This window comes from Oncorhynchus nerka, linkage group LG8, assembly GCF_034236695.1.
Source record: "Oncorhynchus nerka isolate Pitt River linkage group LG8, Oner_Uvic_2.0, whole genome shotgun sequence".
NCBI lineage: Eukaryota > Metazoa > Chordata > Actinopteri > Salmoniformes > Salmonidae > Oncorhynchus > Oncorhynchus nerka.
In genome coordinates this window covers 26982171-26998560 of record NC_088403.1, presented here as the reverse complement: position 1 = coordinate 26998560, position 16390 = coordinate 26982171, and the positions used below count along the sequence as shown (strand labels likewise).

At 40.8% G+C, this 16390-nt stretch overlaps 1 protein-coding gene across 1 annotated transcript in view; it reads right to left on the bottom strand.

Annotated features, from left to right (window-relative positions):
* LOC135572766 (chemokine-like protein TAFA-2) overlaps positions 1-16390 on the bottom strand; it is a 60572-nt gene that overhangs the window by 2588 nt on the left and 41594 nt on the right. The window contains exons 2-5 of the mRNA XM_065021198.1: positions 11129-11232; positions 6749-6901; positions 1989-2113; positions 1229-1286 (exon numbers count right to left, since the gene is read on the bottom strand). Coding sequence (XP_064877270.1) covers positions 1257-1286; positions 1989-2113; positions 6749-6901; positions 11129-11231 — 411 coding nt within the window. The 5' untranslated portion in view covers position 11232 and the 3' untranslated portion in view covers positions 1229-1256. The remainder of the gene's footprint in view (positions 1-1228; positions 1287-1988; positions 2114-6748; positions 6902-11128; positions 11233-16390) is intronic.

Here is a 16390-nt window from a genome sequence, read left to right as displayed (position 1 = left end):
AAATCATCTTAAAATATAGTGATCAAAAAATTAAATGACAACCCCCAGGCATCGCCTAACTTCATATTAAAAAATCTCTCATAATCATATCAAACATACTCTCAGTAAATTCCACAGATATTTAGGTTAGCACTACGCCACTTTGCATATGTGTAAGGAAAGAGCGTCTTCTTGTCGTTCATATTGCAATAAATTCTCCCCCCCAACGAGCCATTTACATATCCGAGCTGTCACTGTGATTAATGTGGTACTAATTTGAGAATAATTCCATGCTACAAAGACAAAGAGAAGGTGCGGGCTTTTGTCAGCAGAGAAAGGAGCCAACACGAGACAGATCTAACGGCATCTCCGTGGAGTTGTCGCAGAAAGGGGGAAATGAATGCATCGACTGAGATCATCATCACCAACAGAAGACAGGAGGAATTAAATAGGAATGTGGCACCTTCTGAAGGTTTTTCAGGCGGCTTAGAAAACATTTAACTCACAATCTCTTTCGGAATCATATTCAATCACATACATTGTGTTAAACCTAAGGCTGAGGGAAAACAATGAGCGAAACAGGCCTATAGCTGCATGGGTCAGAGGGTGACTCATGAAATCTGTAACAGAAAGATACCCAACCTGGCTCGGCTCATTATTCACTGTACAATTATCATTTTCCAATCTATAATGGCTAAATGGGTTATTTGGACATGTTATGCTAGATAATCATTCTCCTGTTCATTCTCCTGCATTCTCAATAGGTTTTGCCCGTGGCAGGGAAGCACATTAGCGGGTAGATGGAAATATGCTTTCATTTTAATGTAAGGCAATTTTATTGAGATGGCATAATCACATTATGGGGAAGCAATGTATTTTCCATCTTCCAAAAGATGTTGAAGTATCTTGGATGGCAGGTAAAGCAATTAGAACACTCTCCCCAGCTGTTTTGTTGAATTTATCTATTTAAACCATAAATTATCCATGAATAGTCATTACTTGCATCCTAATAAGTACAATTAAGGAGCATGGTGTAAATCGTATTTCCTCATTAAGCAAATGTTCAAACTAATAGAAATGGTTTGTTTGCTGTTTCTCACCAGCACTTGACACAGTAGGATGCAGATAATGTTTAAACTGTAATATTCAATACTTGCATTAAAGGCTACAGTCTGAATTCAGAAAACAATGAACATTAACACGGATACTGGTCTAATTCAATCAAATTCATCTAACAAGATTGCATCACCTTGATTCGGTTCCCGTGGCATCAAGGGTTACCAGAGCTGATCCCTGTCCGATGAGATCTTTCCGGCGTTCCGTGTGAACAAAGACAGGGGGAAAAGAAGAAGTGAAGAGATGAGTTTTAAATTTCAACCCAGGCGGAATTAACACGTGCGTGAGGTTATTACGGTTGATCAATCCATCAATACTGCTGCAGCAATACCGGCCAGCAAAAAAAAATACATTCCATTTTGAGGTGCCGACTAATCCCTGGATCGATAATTACAGGCTCCAGACAGGTGTGGTGTGGCCAGTTTAAATAATTAAGTACATGGAAGGAGGCAGAACTCAAGTCTAGGGGTCGTCATAACCCAGGGAAGGATATGGGCATCGGGTTACCGCGTTAAAAGCATGTAATTGGAGTGAGTAATTTGCACGTTTCGGTCCTCAAAATGGCTCTGATAGTGCTAAGGAGACATGTTGGCCCCTCAGATATAGGCCCCCTGGGTCCCAGTAGTGACTGCAAACATTAGACAGTTTTAGCAATGGCACGGTAGAGTGCTGTAATTTCAGACTAAACAGTTTGACCTTGACCAATGATACAAGTAGGCAAGGTCAATAGGTTGAGAAACAACAGGTTCCTTCTTAAACTGAAGTTGACTGTACTTGGTTACTATGAGGACTACTATGCCGCTACCATGTTGGTACTCTGTACAGCTGAAATTAAATTCAATGCCTTGTTGCCACTGTCTAAAGTGCAATGTGTTGATTACGATGACCCTTACCTTGGTAGTCTTTATCTTGTTCCCCGTGGCGCAGCTCCATCCCTTCAGATCTGGGAGGACTTTACACTCCTCCCCATCCAGACATGGATGCATCTGACACCACCACTTCTGCGCCACTATAGAGGCTAGGGGAGAACAGAGACATCGTTATAATGAGCAGCTTTGAGAGATACTAGGGAGACATACAGGAACAGACTGGCAATTACTTAGGTGCCAATACGATATGTATTGCGATTCTCACGATTCTATATGTACTGCGATTTGATGTTCCCAAACTATATGTCTGCTGCAGAGAGAGACATTAGAGAGCCATGAGAAAATTTTGAAAGTTTTGATCAGTCAGGGAAATAAAAGTGCTGAAAACATGTTGGCTCACAATTTAAAAATTAAGATGGAGAACAAGCTATAGGATGAAAAATAGCGGCGTTTTGGTGCAGGTGCAGCCGACTATCGCTACCTAACGCTTAGCTACCTACCTATTTCTTTTACAAATCAATACTTGGAGTCAAATATTGATACAATATTGGCAAAAAATAATATGGTGAAAGGTAACGGTATAGACCCCCCCCCGCCATCACCACAAAATACCATGAAGTAATTGTATTGTATTTAATGAGAGCCAAACCATCATGCACAGGGACTTATTTGTATCCCACAGGCATGATTAAAACAGCAATTTTGTGTAAAGCACCTTTAGAAGTGACAGTAATTGTACAACGTTGGCTGTATCATACGGTTTGATGTCCAAGCAAACTGTTGGAACAGAATACATTTCAAACACTTAACAATGCTTTGAGGAGGTGATCAGGCTCAAACTGAGATGAGAGCTCAGGTAATCCCTGGATGTATAAAAAATAATAATTAAAAGGTTAAGTGCTGATCATTTTTCAGAGATCACCCGTGGAGCACTTTAAACTGGGCTCCATTGGCACAGCGCTTTAATTTGCTGAGAATGTCAATACTCAAATGTCATCAAATAGGTCAAACGCATCTGGTGCCAGACTTTAGGTGTGAACTGCTTTTCAAGCCCAAATTGAGGCAGCTCTTTCTGCCTGGTTGGTGGTCTGACTGCCACATTAGTGTGGGTAAGTGATGTTCTGGGACTGACATGGCATAGATGTAAGTCAACTTCAAGTGCCTTTTTCGAAAATGTGAGGGTTTCAAATCGTCCCCTTCCCTTAGAAAACATAGTGATTGCTGTGCTCTTTCTATTCATTTCAAAGCAGAAACGATTGTTCTCTTCCCACTTCCCGTAGACCTAGTAGCATAATAAGGACTTTATGGGACAATGATACAATAGTCTTACATTCTGTTAAACACCACTGTTAATCACCTACGTTCACTGTGCAATACAAGGGAACAGGTTTGGAGCCTTGCAAATTCATCTGTGAGCTTTTGAATATGATACCAGGTGCACAAGGAATGCAGCAAATATAATATCAGATTAGCAAAACTGGGAGGGTTGTGAATTCACGGTTCTGTGGTCAAAACTTCAGCCTTGTGGAATTATAAAGCGGTTTTGAGGATATGTAAAGCTGAGTTGACTTTGCAGTGAGGCCTGTTGAAGTGTAGCTAAACCTTGAATGTGGAAATCAGAGTGGCTGTGTGATATAACGCAATGAAAGGAAACATGACGCAGCAGTCGTCAGCTTTATGCTTCAGAAGAAGCACATTTACCATGAGGGCTTCCGAGTGGCGCAACTGTCTGAGGCACTGCATCTCGGGACTAGAGGCGTCACTACAGACCCTGGTTCGATTCTAGGCTATCACCAGCCGTGATTGGGAGTCCCATAGGGCGGTGCACAATTGGCCCAGCGTCGTTAAGGTTTGGCCTGGGTATGCCATCATTGTAAATAAGAATTTGTTCTTAACTGACTTGCCTAGTTAAAATAAAGATAAGTAAATCAAGTACATTTCTTTCTACTGGCAATTTTGAAGCATTCAAATTTACAGTTCACATGCAAACATACACTGATTTCATCATTGATTCAGCATTAGACCTATAAAATGATGGTCAGTATTGACATTCTTATCCTGTACATTGAAAACCTCTTACGAATCCAGAAAACATAGAAGAGAATAGAAGAGATTTAAGGAAGACATTTGTTTTTGAAAGCCAAGAATACTCTTGGCATACTTCGCTCACCACATATGAATCAAATGTATATCTAATTTCACACTTATTTCACGGAAACACATTCCCTGCTTGCCACACATGAGATTCACTCCAAAACAAGGAGCAGTCACTTATACCCCTGATCTGTCAGTAATTTGAGGATTAAGTCATACGGTATCAACGGTAGGTGAATCCGGCATCAAATCAAATTGCGTTAATCACATACGCCGAATACAACAGGTGTAGACCTTACAGTGAAATGCTTACTTACGAACCCCTAAACAACAATGCAGTTTAAAAAAACTACGGATAAGAAAAATAAATAAAAGTAACAAGTAATTAAAGAGAAGCAGTAAAATAACAATAGCGAGACTATATACAGGGGTGACTATGCATAGATGATAACAACAGAGAGTAGCAGCGGTGTAAAAGAGGGGGGGCAATGTGAATAGTCTGGGTAGCCATTTGACTAGATGTTCAGGAGTCTTATGGCTTGGGGGTAGAAGCTTTTTAGAAGCTTCTTGGACCTAGACTTGGCACTCTGGTAACGCTGCTGTGCTGTAGCGGGCTTGGGCCCAACGTTGCACTGAAGGCGTAAAATTGGGTTCTGGTGGGAAAAGACAACACATTTCTGGGTGCCTGAAGATAACACTCATTGACACGGCTCTGAGATTCACAACATCTACTTTCACGTCCTATAGGTACAGTGCCTTCAGAAAGTATTCACACCAGTAGAGGCTGCTGAGGGGAGAACGGCTCATAATAATGGCCGGAAGTGAGAAAAAGGAATGGCACCAAACCCCTGGAAACCATGTGTATTGATGCATTCTGCTCCAATCATTATTACGTGCCCGTTCTCCCCAATTAAGGTGCCACCAACCTCCTGTGATTCACACCCTTTGAGTCAATACATGTTAGAATCACCATTGGCAGCGATTACAGCTGTGAGTCTTTCTGGGTTAGTCTCTAAGAGCTTTGCACACCTGGATTGTACAGTATTTGCGTGTTATTCTTGTTGATCTTTGCTAAACAGCCATTTTCAAGTCTTGACATAGATTTTCAAACCAATTTAAGTCAAAACTGTAACTAGGCAACTCCAATGTATATTTGGCCTTGTGTTTTTAGGTTATTGTCCTGCTGAAGGTTGAATTTGTCTCACAGTGTCTGTTGGAAAGCAGACTGAACCAGGATTTCCTCTAGGATTTTGCTTGTGGTTAGCTCTATTCCATTTATTTTAATCATTAAAAAAACTCCCTAGTCCTTGCTGATGGCAAGCATACCCATAACACGCCGCAGCCACCACCATGCTTGAAGAATGGTACTCAATGATGTGTTGTGTTGGATTTGCCCCAAACATAACGCTTTGTATTCAGGACATAAAATGTATTTCTTTGCCATATTTTTAGCAGTATTACTTTCTGTATAGGCCTTCATTCTTTTCACTTTGTCAATTAGGTTAGTATTGTGGAGTAACCACAATGTCGTTGACCCCTCCTCACTTTTCTCCTATAACAGCTAATCAACTCTAACTGTTTTAAAGTCAACATTGGCCTGGTGAAATCCCTGAAATCCCTCTCTGGCAACTGAGTTAAGAAGGATGCCTGTATCTTTGTAGTGACTGAGTGTATTGATACATCCAAAGTGTAATTAATAACTTAATAACTTCACAATGCTCAAAGGGATATTCAATGTCTGCTTTTTTAAAAATGTATACCCATCTACCAACAGGTGCCCTTCTTTGCGAGGAATTGGAAAACATCCCTGGTCTTTGTGGTTGAATCTGTGTTTGAAATTCACTGCTCGACTGAGGGAACTTACAGAGATGAGGTAGTCATTCAAAGATCATGTTAAACACTATTATTGCACAAAGTCCTTTCAACTTATTAGGTTACTTGTTACTCCTGAGCGTATTTAGGCTTGCCATAACAAAGGGGTTGAATACCTATTGACTGAAGACATTTCAGCTTTTCATGTTTTATTCATTTGAAAAAAAACATTAAAACATAATTCCGCTTTGACATTATGGGGTATTTTGTGTAGGCCAGTGACAAAAAAATCTAACTTTAATTCATTTTAAACACGGGCTGTAACACAACAAAATGTGGAAAAAGTCAAGGGGTGTGAATACTTTCTGAAGACAGTGTATTTGGCATGTTCAGCTCATTCTAATAGGACCACATGGAGTACAATTCAGCAAGGCCATTACTGTAAAAGGCAGAGACACTACTGAGTTGTAAAGCACCATACTCCAATAAATGTAAGGAATTTTAGGTTGAAAAAACAGGAGACCAAACTAATTTCCCCTGAGGATACGACTATGGCACAGGAGCACTTCTGGTAAACACGTTTTAACACATTTCATTACAGTTTAACACTTGTAAAGTGCATTGTAAAGTTTAAGTATAAAACAAAGTATAAATGAAGCCTCTGTGGATGGCTATGACTAAGCACCTTGTGGTCTGAAGTGTTACAAAATTAACAACAATTCTTAAGAGCAGTTTCACTAAGGAAGACGGTGCGAGCTCACAATATAACGATTTAATGATGATCTCAGCCTAACCTCCTCCTATTAGTCCGAGTGGAACAGACCATCAGCAAAAAAATGACACATCGATAGCACATTAAATATTCAGCTGGAACGTACCATCTACACAGGACGGGGCAGCTCTGGTCGTCCCGGCCACTTGTCCAGGGAAGCAGGAGCATTTAACCGTTTGGGAGCGTTCTTCTATTTTGTTCTTGTTGCAGCATCGATGCAAAGCCACAACCTCGCAAGTGCCGGTTCTGACTTGATGCACTGTAGAAAACATAAAACAGATTGAAATCAGAATTAGCCAGTTGATAAGTCAGTAAATGCTTGCCAGAACTAAAATAATGCAACAGTACTTCCACATAGCCTAAAACTCAGGTTCTCGTCAAAGTTCAGCACAAGAAAAGAGCCACAACGCAATTACTATTGTATTACTTATGCTGTGTGACTGCAAAAAAAGTTAGAATCAAGCGTTCATTTTTAACAGGCAATAGAGTAGGCCTACTATACAGTATGTCCATTGTAGAGTTAACTTTGTATTAGATTGGCTAACAGCCTGTTCACATAATCAGAACGCTGGAGGCAGGTAGCCTAGTGGTTAGAGCGTTGGACATGTAACCGGAAGGTTGCCAGATCAAATCCCTGAGCTGACTAGGTAAAAATCTGTCGTTCTGCCCCTGAACAAGGCAGTTAACTCACTGCTCCTAAGCTGTCATTGAAAATAAGAATTTGTGACTTGCCTAGTTAAATAAGTAAAATATACCTGTCAAGGGAGGCTCCCAAATACTTATGCGGTATCCAAACCCTGAAGGTACAGAATAACTACAATTAAGCTTTAAAAGAGTTTTTAAATGCAAGTATCAGCCGAGGAATTAGTAGGTTATTCTGCCATTCAAAAAACAATTGAAAAATATCTATCTTAGGAGTTGCTGTATTTTGAGCCAATTTACAGCTCAGGCTACATTGCCTGAATTATTTAGACACTGCTGCTTCCTGCTCTTTTAATTACATGTGACATTTTCACGAGGAGTCCGTCCTTCTGCAGAGGCAGTTATTGCTCATTTGGTAAACAACAAATGAAAAGTGCTGTGGAACCTTCCCACTGATTGCTTTACTTTATACCAGTGAAGCCAGCCAAGCTTATTTAATTAAATTGCTTTTGCATGCCTTGTTATGTTATTTTCTTTTTTTCTATTAGGCAGAAATGTCGTAGGAGGAGGTAGGGTATTGAGTCGACTGTATTGCAGTTGCATCAACACCTAAAGTAACATCCTCAACACCACCATTACTGGGACACAATGTGGAAGAATCACATCTCAATCAATAACATTTGAATGTTTCCAATGGCTTCAATCAAACTGAATGCAGTGGTTGATGAGCTCACAGTAGCAGATAAGAGTATTATTGCTCAGGTGAGATTCCTCACACTAACTGTTAGGAGTTCAAGCAGATGAGTAGTCGTGGGGGAGGCGGAGCTCTTTTTTGATAATACACAAGTTTTGATAGCGCTTCTGCTATCGCCGTCCCCCCTGTCCCTGCTCATACATCAAAATAACTGAGGAGCAATCGCTTGAACGTAGCGGGAGTTTGACTCACACTCTAGTCGTATCAAAAAAGATATGAAAGACAAATACGTTTCTGCCGGCGTTGCTTAGATCTGTGTAAAAGTAGCACCACGCTTTACACAGAGAGGAAGAGTTTTTTTGAGTAGATTTGGAGCTCTAGCCGTATGACCACTGTGCTGTCCTGCTATGAAACAGAGGTTTTTTATATACTTGGGAATGAGTCTTTTCCCAGAGAAGCACCTTTCCCTGCTGGGCCGGTGCATGGGAAAGGAGTGAGTGGCTTTATAGACTAGTGAAAAGCATATTCCAAGGTGATGAAGAACTGGTGACCCATGTAATTGCTATGCACTGACTACAAATTGATTCTCTGGGTCCGTGTTACGAAAGTGGTACCAACACTGCAGTTCATGATTATATTCACTTTTTATTTTTTATATAGACATTATTTCTCTCTGTTTGAGAGGCTTTTGGCCAGGCCGGTCTCAGATGTACAGTACAGAATGTCTCGATTTTTTAAACCTTCAAATCAATTCTGAATTTTAGCAATAGTGCAAGTGAAGATAACCAGCGGCACAAATAGCTTTTCAAATCATTGATCCGTATGGTGTTCTGCATCTGACATCCGTAAAGCTTGGGCCATAGATAGAAACGTTTCTTCTCGTTTTGATCATGTAAATTGGTTGTGAACACATAAGACACATTTTATTGCAGGGCTCCACTGAAGCGGACAGTCTGTGTAGTGAAATCCTCAAGGCACACTACAAATCAGATTAAGAAGTGAAATCAAATGTATTTTCCGAGGGCGATGCAATTGCTGATCTATTCCTCACCAAGAAGTATTGATTATGCTGTTTCAGAAAAAAAGAAAAGAAAAATAAGACTCCCAAATGGTCGGGAACTGTGCTCTTGAGGAAAATAATAATGTTTATTTTTTTTGGCAATCCATTTGCACTGTTACCAGCCAACTGATTTCCCAACAAACACTGGAAATCGACAAAGAAGATCAAATGCACTTACAGACATTATAGGACACTCGTTCTGGGTTGCCCATAATTCAAATAGAATTGCTCCCGTATAATGGGGGGATAAGGACATTCTCATAATGTTTTTAAGTAGGCTGAATAGGTCGTAAACCTCTGGAGTGAGACCATTTGACATTTTATTGCAATGCGCTAATGGTCTATGACAGTAATTGGACAAACTAAAGCTATATGATTAGTCTCAGTGCTAATTGTATATGTCCAGTGTTTTCCCATTGGATCAATACTTGGAATACTAGGAACAATATAGATGATCAGAAACATTCCTCCACTGACTTTACAAGGACAGTGGACCATTGTAGTGATAAGGATTGTAAAGGTCCTTGGACATCTTATTCCAAGGATGTGTATCCGGTAGGAGTGCCCATAGGGCCAAGTGCTCTTGTTGTGCCTCTCCAGTATTGCACCTTGACCGTGTAAACAACTCAATACAATGGCAAATACAAGGTGAACCAGAGAGAGCAACTCGGAAGGCGAGGCAGATCACTCTTCCTGCACATCTCAGCAAATTAAAGCAGACACGTCAAAGCGAAAAGAGGGAAGAGTGTTTTGAAGATATACAAATTTATGCAGCTTTTTGCTGACAGAAGCCGCGAATATAAAAAAGTATTGCGAGCACTCAAATAGGACACAAAGTGCATTAGAAAATCAATTTCTTTGCTTGCCGAAACCAACAATATTTACTAAGGGTGGATCTTTTTTTCAATGGTATAATTTATTTTTTTCTTGTGTTCTCTGGGAATAATTTTTTTGCTTCGACTTTGAACGTGTTCTGGATTGATTTCATCCCTGGAATGATAACAGGTTTACAGCAACAGAAATAACACCCGAGGGAAATTAGAGGGCTGCTGAAGCTATCAGATAGAAATTGAACGTGTGCGAGATTATTCTGATCCAATTCCTGCAGAAATGATGAGCGCCTTGAGTAAGGATCGCTGCCAATCAAAAGCCACATGCTGGAGGCCCATGCCCTACTTTAATTGGTCGACAGAAAAAAGCTAAATATTTTCTGTCATGTCCACGAATGGCCATCCTGCATGTCTACGGAATCACCTTGCCAATTATCTGCGAAAGTGGATTGTCAGTGAGGCTCTCAGTGTTGAAACCAATGAGGTTAAAACATTCGAGTTGCCCCACACTTGTAATGTTACTGAGATGCTATAATTGATCTCACTGGGTTCTTGTGATGTTCTAGTGGTGTCCCAGAGTGTCAACAGTCTTAACAAGACAAGGGAACTATTTTGAACTATCTCTTTCACACATTTAATCCCTATCACACAATCCTTTACCGATGGAACATCAGGTGCATTTAATCATCTATGACCTAAGATAAAACCTCTAGGCATACTATAGGCTATAACAAGTTATTATAATGTGAAGGCTCAGATCAGACATCACCTAAACTAGCAGGATGACTGTAGTTGCACCCCCTTTTGCTCTCACAACAGCTTAAATTCCTTGAGGCATGGACTCAACAAGGTGTCGAAAGCATTCCATCGGTCCGCCTGGCACCTACTACAGTACCATACCCCGTTCAAAGGCACTTAAATATTCTATCTTGCCCATTCACCCTCTAAATGGCACACATAAACAATGAATGTCTCTATTGTCTCAAGGCATGAAAATCCTTCTTTAACCCGTCTTCTCCCCTTCATCTACACTGATTTGAAGTGGATTTAACAAGTGACATCAATAAGGGATCATAGCTTTCACCTGGATTCACCTGGTCAGTCTGTTCATAATGTTTTGTACACTCAGTACATATACAGTAGGCATCTGCCAAAATTAGCGTAAAAAAATGCAATGCGCATGCTCCACTTTGTCCATGACAGCCAACAGACGCTCATCATAACACGCCCCTTCTTACAGGTGTACCGTACTGTCCTTACCTCTGTGACCTTCTGTTGGTCTAGCCATCTCCAGCAGAGTCACCATGCAGACCATTAGAAGTAGAACCCCTTTACTTCCTTGCTGTGTGTGTCTCTCACTCATCCTGCGAGAGAAAAACAGAGAGGGTGAAGAGAGATGTACGGCTACACTTAGTTTGTTTTAACAATGGTTATACACTTATACACAAGCATCTCATTGTCTATTTCAGCATCTCGCACGTTAGGCATTTAGGTCATCCAAAACATGGCCGTTGCAACTCAGTGGTCTTATGAGACTTCCTCTCTCCACACAGCTATTATTCATCAACGTTGATCTGTAACAACTGGACAGGTGAAAGAAAATCATCCCGTTGGTTTCTGCCATATTACTTTCACCAATCGTGTCTATTTGGATCAGTGCGAAAAGAGGAATACATTTGACTATTGAAGTCCCATGGTTCACATTCATTCTGCTCCTGCCTTTTCAAATACACTTCCAAGAAAGGCACAACAAGCGTCCATCTAGTAGTGTCTTCTCTAGTGTTGTAGGAGATGCGCTTTAAATTGCATCAGGCATCATGCCAACCTCTGCTGACCAGAAGCCTACACACTAGCCAACTACTCATCTCCACCTTCTCCTTCATTATCCCCCTCTCTATCGCACTCTCCCTCTCTATCTTTTTCTGCCCATCCCCTCATCTCCAGTTTCATTCACTTGCTTTACCTCCGTCTCTACCATATTTCCTAATTAACTCTCTCTCACTCTCTCTATGACGGAGCCAAAGGGCCACTCAGAGCAGGTGAGTCCCTCTGCCACCCCCACACAGGCCCTTGCCATTTCAGTAGGGCAGTATGGCAGAGGCCCGTGGGCTGTGGCTCCACACAGGGAGGAGACGAGAGAAGATCCTGGGTTCTTCTACTCGGAATTAATCCATTCCTTCTGCCTTACCCTGGGCCTTGCACTCTTTTCTCCCTAATGAAGTGTGGTTGAGATTGGGACGGAATACATAAATCATTTGGCATTGCTTGCTATCCTTGACAGGAAATGATCAAATTTCGAACACAAGACACAAGTGGTGCAGTAATTACTGGAAGAGGCGAGGTATCAGATGCCATGAGGCAGAGACAGTTACATGCTTTGTCTACCCTTTTTATTTCACCATCCCCTGTCTTTCTCCACCTCGGTCATTGACATATAGATTGCGTATCTCTCACAGGGATTATCAGATTATTCATGTAGTTCATTTTATTTTTGCCATCATGAAACGGGAGCCGGCCTTTGAGTGCGGAAATAGTGATTAAAAGATGGCAGGTCGATAAAACATATACAAGTCTAACCACTGAGCTGCCATTGTGGCCTTGCACAGGATTACATTTTTTCAATGAAAGATTTGTCAAATGTACTGTTCATTCCACGTCTCCCATAATAAGTGGATGTTACTATGACGCTGAATAACTGTGCCAGTATATCAGCCATGCACAGCACAAACAAACACATTATTAGCCTCTTTCTAGTCAACAACCCCATTTTCCACCTTGCTCACTGACTGTTCAAAATGATTCCGATAATCATGAGGGATCAGGGAAAGTGTTGATTTAGCAAACTATTCATCCTCTTCCTAAATCTTCACTCCTCCCTGAACACTCACATATACCACTACCTCACATGAGTGGTTTCTCTGAGAAAGCACAAGTCTGTGAAGTAAAGAACCATTTTGTGCATTATTAGTATTCTTGAAAAGGCTTTTGATTGCAAGGGAAACTATGAAAGGGTGCAGATAATAACAGTCCCACTTCAAGCTGTGGGATTTGAGTTACCTCCATATTCCACATCGCCATTGTGTGAAATTACTATTTTTAATTGTACTGTAGTTTTAGACAGAAAGGAGGAGACTCGCACTTATTTTCGAGTTAAGATAGTGTCAAAGTGCAAGCGTCAAGTTCTAATTTGTGTGTTTTATTCAAATACAACTTCATGTTTAATGCATGGTTTTGTCACAGAATAGACCCAGAGGAAATATGCATAATGTATGCCACTGATTGCTTGCAGGCACAAAACACAAATATCACACAAAAGTTTAGAGGAGAGCAAAAACAAACCAAACAGGAATAAACCACAGAGAAATGTACTATATAATTAAAATATGGTTTGTGAGGATGAGTTTCTTTTTCTTTCGCCTCTACTCTATGGATGTGCGCTGATATTAACGATACAATACCTCTATTAAAACTGTTAATTTGAAGAACATAGTATTGTTAACTGGTGCCACCTCAGTGGTTTGCCTTAATTGATATCTGTGTTCAAATTCATCTGGAATGGGACTTTTCTCCCTTTATATCGCTGTAGCAGTAAGGTCTGCTGTTTGATGTATGGCCTATGGAGTGTGGATTTGATTTTCTTTCAAGAGTACAAAGTGCATTTGTTTTAAACTGAATGAAGCAAGATTTTTTTTTCCTTTCCTGTTCGTTTGCCCCTTCCTATTCTATTGACTTCTTCGCTCTCTGAAACAAATGGAATAGTTACAGACCAATGTGCAGGCTTTCAAAAGACTCAACTTGACCTTGCAGAGGGGAGCGGTTGCATTGGCTATCGAAGGACCACTTCAAAAATAGTTTTCCCGCACAGAAAAACCATGCATACACAGCTGATCTATATGTAAAATTAGCGGACGTGAGTTCAATGAAAAATAAGGGAATTGACTGTATATTTTGATTGAATTAAATTGTAATATAAAAAGGTATAAAAGGCTATATAATATTGCATTAATAAGATGTAAATACGCATTATTACCTATTTAATGTAATAATATCTATATTTAGCAGGTTTTCATAAAGTCAGGTGTTGGATGTTAAATGCTGTTACTGTTTAATGACCAGAAATAACACAGGTCTTCATTGAGCGCCAACGATTACTAATGCAAATATGACAGAATTATGTAATTATGCTGTTTTTGCACATATTCATGTTAATTACTATATTCTTGATATATATCTGAAACTGTGTCATAATGCATGGCTTTGATATGAACACATTGCCACTTCTAGCTGTGAACTGAGTGTTTGCCACATAACACCAAATACTCTGGAGTACAATTATTGGTTAGACTGGGTAGTATTACTAAATAGGCCAACTGTGAATGGATGAAGACCATGTGATTCATTCCTATCCACAAGCTACAATGGACTGCTTACGAGGCTGGTCCTCACTGTGGTTCCAACAGGTCATTATGTCAGCATGTGGTTCAAATCAAATCAAATCAAAGTTTATTTGTCATGTGTGCCGAATACAACAGGTTTAGACCTTACAGTGAAATGCTTACTTACAGGCTCTAACCAATAGTGCAAAAAAATGTATTAGGTGAACAATAGGTAGGTAAAGAAAAAAAAAACAGTTAAAAGACAGTGAAAAACAGTAGCGAGACCATATACAGTAGCGAGGCTATAAAAGTAGTGAGGCTACATTCAGACACCGGTTAGGTAGGTAGCTTGAGGTTGTATGTACATGTAGATATGGTTCAAGTGACTATGCATATATGATGAATAGAGAGTAGCAGTAGCGTAAAGAGGGGCTGGTGGGTGGTGGGTGGCGGGACACAATGCAGATAGCCCGGTTAGCCAATGTGTGGGAGCACTGGTTGGTTGGGCCAATTGAGGTAGTATGTACATATGTACATGAATGTATAGTTAAAGTGACTGTGCATATATGATAAAAGGAGAGTAGCAGCCAGCAGCGTGAAAGAGGGGTTGGGGGGGGGAACACAATGCAAATAGTCCGCTAGTCATTTAATTACCTGTTCAGGAGTCTTATGGATTGGGGGTAAAAACTGACGAGAAGCCTTTTTGTCCTAGACTTGGCACTCCGGTACCACTTGCCATGCAGTAGTAGAGAGAACAGTCTATGACTGGGGTCTTTGACAACTTTTAGGGCCTTCCTCTGACACCGCCTGGTGTAGAGGTCCTGGAATGCAGGCAGCTTAGCCTCAGTGATGTACTGGGCCATACGCACTACCCTCTGTAGTGCCTTGCGGTCGGAGGCCGAGCAATTGCCGAACTAGGCAGTGATGCAACCATGCTCTCGATGTTGCAGCTATAGAACCTTTTCAGGATCTCAGGACCCATGCAAAATCTTTTTAGTTTCCTGAGGAGTTATGGTCAGCCTTCCACTGAATGTTAGCCTATTCCCCAAAATCATTACTCGATTCTGCCGAGCTCCTTGGCTGATCTGTGGAGAGCGCAGTCGTGTTCACAGACTTTGATAAGTTCCCCCTGTGCCGTTGTGGTGAGGAGAAGGTCGTAGGTCAGCCTTCCCCATGGACAGACTGATGGATTCTGACCTGAGGTAAAAGCGAGATGCTGGCACTCTACAGACAGAGCAACATACCAAGAACTCTTTCAACCCAGAGTGAGTGTTTGCATCAGTAAGTCTATTCAGGCTGATACAAGAACAAAGACGAGCGATGGAGTGTTCTCACAGCCAACGGGTCAAGCTGCTGCAAGTTTTAGAACTTTCGTCAGGGATGGATAGCATAACTAGGTTACTTTTTAAGAAACTTGAGATTCAATCATTTAAGAGCGGGGCTGAAATCTAAGACCACGTTTGCCAAGGGGAACGGATAGCGGAAAAGCTGTATTCCCTTGTGAAGACAGACTGTATCAATGGGATACATGTCAAATCATTCTGTCCTATTTGTTAAACCTAAAAATATTTTGCCGCGTAACACATATGTCACTCATATCCCAGCCTTGAAGGACCAATCTATAATAGGTTTCATAATGTGGACAAAAGACTCCATCGACCTTGGCCTACATACATACTGTAAAGAGGAAAGTACTCCGGAAAGGGAAGACATTTATTCATCAAGACTTACAGACGTAGGATCTTAATTTGAGCCAGTTTTCTACAGCAGGAAAATAATCCTGCGGCAACAGGAAATGTGAATTATTATGTGGATTATAATGAATGGACACTTTTTGGGGGCTTGATACATTTCATAGTGGAAATTACTATCCTCAGAAGCCTTTTTATACCAAATCAAATTAAGATCCTACATCTGTATTTACATAGTGGAAAAAAGTAAGGGCCCTATTAGCAAAGACAGAGGCCATACAGGAGAGGAGACTCTGATGGTACTGTAATGGTGGAGCCATTATAGTAAGTAAGATCTGCTGAAGTTGCAAAGCTATTACACAGTTAAGCCACGCATGATGAGAGCTGTTCCTACGCCACTGTGCTGTGCAAACCTCTTTGAGACGACCCACAGTAACCGACAGAGGGATTTGTGA